Source organism: Lactuca sativa, chromosome 4 (assembly GCF_002870075.4).
Source record: "Lactuca sativa cultivar Salinas chromosome 4, Lsat_Salinas_v11, whole genome shotgun sequence".
NCBI classification, from domain to species: domain Eukaryota; kingdom Viridiplantae; phylum Streptophyta; class Magnoliopsida; order Asterales; family Asteraceae; genus Lactuca; species Lactuca sativa.
The window spans coordinates 251,548,061-251,556,648 of NC_056626.2; the positions used below are offsets into that span (position 1 = coordinate 251,548,061).

At 35.3% G+C, this 8,588-nt stretch overlaps 1 protein-coding gene and 1 pseudogene across 1 annotated transcript; both read left to right on the top strand.

The window, feature by feature from the left end:
- Nucleotides 1–2,275: 2,275 nt before the first annotated feature.
- LOC111920598 (probable aspartyl aminopeptidase) lies at nucleotides 2,276–3,695 on the top strand (annotated as a pseudogene).
- A 181-nt stretch (nucleotides 3,696–3,876) lies between these two features.
- LOC111920599 (pumilio homolog 4) lies at nucleotides 3,877–6,473 on the top strand. Its single transcript, XM_052771115.1, has 8 exons — nucleotides 3,877–4,027; nucleotides 4,104–4,653; nucleotides 4,751–4,892; nucleotides 4,968–5,075; nucleotides 5,172–5,384; nucleotides 5,465–5,572; nucleotides 5,979–6,177; nucleotides 6,271–6,473. Exons 1-8 carry the CDS (start codon nucleotides 3,877–3,879, stop codon nucleotides 6,471–6,473), a joined length of 1,674 nt encoding a protein of 557 aa, XP_052627075.1.
- Nucleotides 6,474–8,588: the final 2,115 nt, after the last annotated feature.

The following is an 8,588-nucleotide window of genomic DNA, read 5'->3' on the forward strand; positions in this document are numbered from 1 at the left end:
CAGATCCGTTCCAACAACTCATAGATCTGGCCCTCCTAAGCATATTCATCACGTAAAGTCCAAGACTTGGTGCTCATAACACACTCCTTGACTCACAAATGGTGTTTTGACCTCAAACACAAGGACCCCAATCCAAAACCCCCATGGGTTCACAAAAAGCTTGGGCAAAGTGACACTCTGGACCTCTAAGGGTCCAGATCTAGAACCTAAATCGCTTAAGGGACCAAGGAAGCACTAGATCTAACCACAAAAGGGCTCAATAGGCCCTATATCAACATAAACACCAACATAACAGAGAATAGCTCGAAGGTAGTACCTCAAATGTGATGTTCTGGCCCTCAAATCTTCAGGAAGTGGCTCCTCTTGATTATCCTTAGCTATTGCTTCCTTTCCCTTGCAAGATTACACCTCCAAAATTAAGAATGGCTTCTTGCTATGCTCCAAACACTCAAACTCGCTAGGGTTTCACTCAGGGGACTGGTGAGCACAAATGATGGCCTTAAGGCCCTTTAAATAGGTCCCAAACCCGAGAAATTAGGGTTTCAATAAACAGTGCGGACTCGCCGAGTCCATGCGCGAACCCGCGTCCAGAACCGCGATCCTACTCGACGAGTCTAAGCTCCAACTCGCCGAGTCTCCTCACAAAACACCAAAATCATAAGCATAAAAGATACCTGGAAATCTGGGCTGTTACATGTTGATGAAGATTGTGAGTATTTAAAGTATGGGGGGGTACTTTAGGAAAATTTTAGACACAAATGCATGCGTTGCGGTCTTGACATAATGGTTGACTTTTAAATGGATTGTTTAGTACGATATTGGTAAAATAAAAGTAAATTTGCTTGGGGCAAGCAAAGGCTAAGTGTAGGGTATTTTGATATGTGTATTTTTATGTATATATATTTATGCGTTATATCTTAATATTTTGGCCTTTATTATTCTCTTTTAGAACTAAAAAGTACTTATAATGCTTTAAATTATGTTTTGCAGCTATTCGTTGACGATAAAGCACAAAAGAAAAGACTGAAGCAGAAATCGGGCTTAGAAGCTAAAAGAAAGGAAAAATGCTGGAGGAGCCATTTACGCCCTGCGTAAGTTGCACGCACGCTAAGCGTAATGACCAAATTGAAGTTACGTTCAACGTAGTATATCATTACACTCCGCGTAATGGCTGGCATCAGATAACTTCAATCGCGTATAAATCTTCACTACGCCCAGCGTAATCCGACTTACGCCCAGCGTACGTAAGTCATTTACAAGGGTTATAAAAGTCGATTATCAGCTAACCAGAAGGAGAATTTGACTTCCAACTTAATTTAGTCGATATTAAACTTTTGTTAAGCCGTTCTGAGGGTCTAGAAGGTGGCCGGAAGGCCGTTAAGCTAACGGGAGCGGAGATCGGAAGGATTGGAGAGCGGATACATGTCGGTAATCATATGGGTTGTTAACGTGACCATGCTTAGCATTCCATTATGTTACTATTATGTGTTTAGTTTCTGATTTAGGTGTAAAAACCTTTTACTTTGCGTTTATGATTGAATGAAGCTTTGATTATTAGTCTAATTGCTATATTGAATTGTTTAACTATGTTTAATTTATCTTGCAAAGCTTGTTAAAAGATCCTCATGTCTTAATGATAATTATTTGCTGTTAATTAAGTAAATTGAGTTGTATGAACATCTGCTTGATTGCTTGTCTCTTATGATTTTGATGACCATCGAGATTATAAGTCTAGGAATAACGAATGTGTGTCACACCCCGAAAACCGAAGGCGAAAACATTTTCGGGGTTGACTCCACGTTGAGTATCAAATCCAATATACATAGTACACTACAAGAAAAAGACCCTCTTACGACGCGCAAACGACGACGCTCATTGATTTATGTTACGCAAAAGAGAGTGACATTGAAGAAGTGTCATCTCTTCAAAAAATTTAAGAATTTAGGTCGCGTATTATTACGTGCCCTTAAATTAGTGTCCAAAAAAAAACACAGAGGGCACCTATAATAAGATGCGTATCGTCTAAGGATGTCGCTTTATAAATTTAATTTGAACGCGCGTTCCATCCTTTAATAACCAGGGGGAAAATGAAATCCTAAAAGATTAAAAACCCTGCCTTCCTTTTTTTCTTCTATCCCTCTTGCCATAATTATTGACTCCTCATTTTTCTCTCAGATTTGGGTCTCCTCTTTCATAAAAATTAAGAGGTACCAAGGCAAATTTTCTGAGATTCAAAACTATATGACTCGAATTAGAGGTTGAAGATCAGAAATCGATGGTTACAAGTCAGATTTGGGATCGAAAGGCAGAGGTTCAAGGTATGATCGGAAACATCAAGAAACGGAAAGCAAAAGCGGAGGAGGCATCAGGTTCGAAGATTTTTCTCTTCTTCTTCATGTATATGCCCTAGATTTCTTTCTCTTACATTCAATCTCTAAAAATTCTTTTATTCCCTAAATCAGGTACGAAGATTATTCTCTTCTTCTCCATCTGTTTTTGGAATGATGACCTCTCCTCTTAACCTAATTTCTATTTTCGACTTTTTTGTTTTTGTGTTTGCTAATGAATATTTGCTGTTGATTTGTGATTTGTTTGGTTTGTTGTGTTGATTTGTTGACGAAGCGAAGAGGCGACCGAAAGTTGCTTGATATGTGCAAATTTTTGAAAAAGGGGATTGGAATTTACAGCCTAGAACGAAATACTTCTTCATAAGAAATTACTCCACTATTGTTGCGTTTTCCATTGGAAAGAAGTATGTGTTGATTTTTTTTCATATATGCTGACACTGTGATGGTTGTTAATGTTCATCTTGTTTTTTAGATACATTGCTGGAAATGGGTTCCACATAGTTGGTGCTCATACTGACAGTGCTTGTCTTAAATTGAAGCCTGTTTCAAAGGTAACCTTTCTTTGATTTTTACAAAAGTTATGGATCTTCTATGGGGATTGAACTGATATGATATGATATATCTTAATTAGGTATCAAAAGGTGGTTATTTGGAAGTTGGTGTTCAGACTTATGGAGGTGGCTTATGGCATACATGGTTTGATCGTGATTTAACTATTGCTAGAAGAATGATTATAAAAGAAGGAAAAGGCAATTCTGTATCTTACTCACACAAACTTGTTAGAATTGAATAGCCTGTAATGCGAATTCCAGCCCTAGCAATTCACTTGGATCGAGGCGTTAATGATGGATTTAAAGTGAATGCACAAACTCATCTTGCTCCTGTGTTAGCAACTGCAGTTAAGGTAATAATATCTTATCACTCTATTTAAATATAACATTAAAATTTCACCTTTTTACCACTAAGTTTTGGAGGTTTTGTCAGGCTGAACTCAATAAAAAAGCTGCTGAAAATGGCCCTGATGGGAAGCCTAATGAAAGTCTAAACAGTTCTAGTATCCAGAAGCATCATTCTCTTCTTCTGCAGGTATTTATTTATTTAAATTTGTATCAATGTTTTATATATATGTAGTGTAGTGATTGTTGGTTTTTGTTTTGGTAGATTCTTGTAGATAAGGGAGGGTGTAGACCAGGTGAGATTTGTGATTTTGAGTTGCAAGCATGTGACACTCAACCAAGTATAGTTGCTGGTGCAATGCAGGAGTTTGTATTCTCTGGAAGACATGACAATCTTTGTATGTCTTTCTGCTCTTTGAAGGTAAGACTAATAGAGGATGTTTCTTTCTGACTTAATCTAGACAGAATAGCTTAATGAGTTTCACATTTACGTTTACAAGTAATGTATGGACACAAATACAATCTCGTAACAAATATTATGACATTCAAAAGATATGTTTTTTGGTTTAAAATCTTTTTTTGTTTTTCGGTTTAAGAAGGTTGTAATGAGCGTAGTGAAACCAGTGATAGCAATGAGCGTCGTAAAAGGCTGTTTTTCTAGTAGTGTGTATGAATTTGCAAATTTAGAAAGTTCCAGAATATGTAATCAAGTCGATAACTTTATGGATTTATCTAGTCAGATTCCTGCTAGATACTCTGCTCCGATTAATCACCTTGCTTCAGGTAATTTGTTAGACTTTATAAATCCATAAACTTTATCCTTTAATTACTGTTTACATTCTTTAATTTGTATTTTCAGCTTCAGCTTTAAACACAGCTGGAAAAGGGCAATTTTTGAGGCGATGTAACTACCCACCTATATCTAACTTTCATTCACCAATCATGGGTTCACGGCATGGTCAATGCATGGTCAACACACACTCAGCTAATCTTCCTTTGGGATGTAATAATTTTGTTGTTTCACATGGCCATGAAGATATGCAGGCTCTTCAAAAAGTGTATCTTGAAGCACTGCTTGCTCAACATAACCAACAATACAGTTCACCACTTTTTGGAAGATCTGGAAGCTTAAATCATCTATATGGGAATCCCACATATAATCATGGCATTCCATATCACGGAAACTTACTTGAAAATTCTACACGTTCAACAGTTGGATCCAGACAGTTGTCACAACAATTTGCTCCTGCTTTTAGAAATTCAGTGGGTGGAGTTTCTGGATCTTGGAATCCGGAAGGTGATATGAGCTTAGATAGAAGATATGTTTCTTCATTGTTGGATGAGCTCAAGAACAACAAAAACAAGTCTTTTGAACTCTCTGATGTTGTGGATCATGTGATTGAGTTTAGGTATGCAAACTAAGCCTTACTCTTATTCATTCATATTCAGTTATGACTTATGCGTCATTGACTCTGTTCTTTTTCTTTTTTCCCTTTTATGTTATAGTACCGATCAATATGGAAGCAGGTTTATTCAGCAGAAGCTTGAATCGGCCACAGTTGAAGAAAAGAATATAATATTTCCCGAAATTGTCCCTCATACACGTAGTTTGATGACTGATGTGTTTGGAAATTATCTCATACAAAAGGTACATTCATTATCCTTTCATGTCTAATTCTTTCACAGTGTTGTATACTTAAACATTTTGTACATACACTTTCAGTTCTTTGAGCATGGGACCAAAAGTCAAAGAAGGGAGTTAGCTGGTCAACTCATTGGTCATGTTTTGCCTCTTAGCCTTCAAATGTATGGTTGCAGAGTTATTCAGAAGGTAGATTTTTTTTTATTTGTCAAAAAGCACATAATCTTTCTTAAAGATCAGTCATCCCATATTGATGAATAATTCATAACATGGATTTATACTCAGGCATTAGAGGTTGTTGAAGTTGATCAACAGACAGAAATGGTGGCTGAGCTTGATGGTTCAATCATGAAATGTGTTCGTGATCAGAATGGTATTCATGTAATCCAGAAATGTATTGAATGTGTGCCTCAAGATCGTGTTCAGTTTATAGTTTCTTCTTTCTTTAGACAAGTTGTTTCTCTTTCATCACATCCTTATGGATGTCGAGTCATTCAGGTAAAACATATATTTTTTAAAAAAATAATAACTTTCATTATCTATTTTTTTCTTCTTCTTCTTATATGTGAAATGAACAGAGGGTATTGGAGCACTGTGATGATCGAAATACACAAGCTGTAATGGATGAAATCATGAACTCGGTTTGTACTCTAGCACAAGACCAATATGGAAATTATGTTATTCAGGTACTCACTCACTCACCTTTTGAATATATATCTATATATATATATATATATATATATATATATATATATATATATGTCGAGTCATTCAGGTAAAACATATATTTTTTAAAAAAATAATAACTTTCATTATCTATTTTTTTCTTCTTCTTCTTATATGTGAAATGAACAGAGGGTATTGGAGCACTGTGATGATCGAAATACACAAGCTGTAATGGATGAAATCATGAACTCGGTTTGTACTCTAGCACAAGACCAATATGGAAATTATGTTATTCAGGTACTCACTCACTCACCTTTTGAATATATATATATATATATATATATATATATATATATATATATATGTTTTTATTTGTGATTTGAGATTGAATTAATTGATATAATATTATTGTTTGATTATAATTAGCATGTCCTACAACATGGTAAACGCCATGAGCGATTAGCTATCATCAACAAGATTGCAGGAGAAACAGTGAAGATGAGTCTGCAAAAGTTTGCTTCAAATGTTGTTGAGAAATGCTTAACTTATGGAAGCCCAGATGAACGCCAACTTCTTGTAAACGAAATGCTTGGTTCCGCTGATGAAAATGAGCCATTACAGGTCAGCAACTCTCTCTTTTTTTTTTTGTAAAAATAAAAAACACGTTAATTGTCTTTTTGGTAACTAAGTTTGTTGTAATGCAAAACAAAACTATAAGCAATGATGAAATATCCTTTTGGAAATTACGTTGTCCAGAAGGTTCTAGAAACTTGTGATGACCAGACATGCGAACTTATCCTCTATATTCTTGATATTTTCCCACTTTTTAAATCTTTTATCAAATTCTCACTTTTGGATACAGAGCTTGCTGAGAGAATGCGTGACCTAAATCTTTTATCAAATTCTCACTTTTGGAGGTGACCATAAGAAAAGGTAAGCAAAGGGTAATTTGGTATTTGTTGTTGTTATTGTGTATTACAATACTTCCATGTATATATGTATAAAGTTTGTTCTTATTCAGATTTGCCTTTTACCATTGATTTCCTTATTGAGGCATTATACTTTGAAAATGTTAATTCTTACCTTTTGTCCATGTAGGATCCACCAGGAACAGGAAAAACACAAACAATTATTGGGCTTCTTAGTGCCATATTACATACCAACTTAGTGTCTTAACTTTGTAAGACATTGATTACATGAGGGTATTTTTAGTAACATTGTAAGAGATTGATTACTTGAGGGTACTTATGGTATATAATGTTATATTCTTTTGTTAACATGGTCCTTAGTGCAATGAATTATCTTTATTGTTTATGGTATTTTATTTTGTATTATGAGACTTTTAATGTGTTATTTAATTTGAAAATTAGTAAATCTATCAAAAAAGTATTTTATTTCTATTATGAGAAATTAAATGCAAATTTAATTTAAAAATTAAAAAATATATAATTTTTTTTAAACATTTAAATTTACGATACGCAAAAATGTGTGTCATCTTCATTTATGACATGGCCTTTCTTGACATGGGCTTTCTTGATACGCATTGCGTGTCATTAACACGCGCGTCGTAAGGTTACGACACGCGAATGCGAGTCGTCTTCCTTTATGACAGGGCCTTCCTTGATACGCATTGCGTGTCGTAAACGCGTGTCGTAATTGTGCGTCGTAAATGCGCGTCGTCTATAGACGACGCGCAAAAGCCCGTCGTCTCTCTTTATGACAGGGCCTTCCTTGACGCGCATTTGCCCGTCGTCTGAGCCTTTTACGACGCGCAATGAGCATCGTAAAAGGTTGTTTTTCTAGTAGTGGTAAGTAAAGTAAAACAACCATTACATTACATAAGAAAAGTTTTACATTTGTTTCAAAAGTAAAGTTTGTATAGTTATGATACATAATATATATAAGAACAAAATCAATCGGGTCTTCTGAAAAACTCCATCTTCTGACAAAAGAATCTTCGAGTACCTGTTCTATCTCTGACCTAAGAACACAAGCGGTTTGAAAATCAGCATAACGCTGGTGAGTTCATAAGCAGGTTTTGTTTGTGAAATTGTTCAAGTTTTCCTTTCTGTTTCTCAAATGTTATGTACACCAAGAAAATTGCATATTTTCTTAATAAAGTTGGTTATCGTTTGTCAACATGTAAAGTAGAGTTGTACACTGAAAACATGTTTACTTTTTGTGAAAATATAACATTAGGTTATCTGGTTTGACGTACTGTTCTGGTTATGTACTGATGTATTCCAAGGAAAGTCCCATACTTTCCTAATTGTGTTATCAATCATGAAAGATGTAAAGTTATCCGATTTGTTATCTTTTCTGGTTATGTAAATGTTTTCCCCAGGAAAGTCCCATACTTGCCTGAATGTTTGTTACCATATGTAAAAGATGTATTCCTGATAGACCTAGTTATGTACAAGGTTTCCCAGGAAAGTCCCATACTTTCCTGAATGTAGGTTATCGTATGTGAAAGTTGTATTAATTTGTTCGTTATTACTATAAGTAAATCTCTGTTATCCTAATTGTGAGTTCCATAACCATACGATGGACTAAACCAGTGGCAATAAGTAGTCCACATACTTATGACTTCCGTCACCCTTGAACCATATCGGTTCGGCTGTAGCTAGCAGCCAGGTGTGGGGTAGTCAGCCCCGTATAGATCTATACACTCAAGTCACGCTCTCTAAATCCCAGAGATTCTGGTTACGGGTGTAGTCCTCCACTCGCGTATCTCTGTGGAGTGTTCGCCGAGGACGTATCTCCAACCATATAGGAATAACAAATTTACTAGTAATAATATGATAATCCTCCATTCGCGTATCTATGTAGAATGTTACCGAGGACAAGACAGTGTACAAATTGTATTGTTCATGTGTTCTGATGTCATGCTTTTAACTGATAAAATATGGAAAACCATTTGTAAAATATATAAAACATAACAGTTTATAAAACCCATTTCACAAATAAATGTTTACGTGATCTGCATGTTCTACTGGTTATCAGTTGTGTATATCAGTATTAAAAGCATATGAAATA

What these genes read in the sequence shown, in the direction of transcription:
- LOC111920599 (XM_052771115.1), top strand. Translation starts at nt 3,877, where the DNA reads ATGAGCGTCGTAAAAGGCTGTTTTTCTAGTAGTGTGTATGAATTTGCA. An exon ending in ATGGAAATTATGTTATTCAG is followed by an intron (nt 5,573 to 5,978) that starts GTACTCACTCAC and finishes GATTATAATTAG; the next exon opens with CATGTCCTACAACATGGTAA. An exon ending in AAATGAGCCATTACAGGTCA is followed by an intron (nt 6,178 to 6,270) that starts GCAACTCTCTCT and finishes CAAAACTATAAG; the next exon opens with CAATGATGAAATATCCTTTT.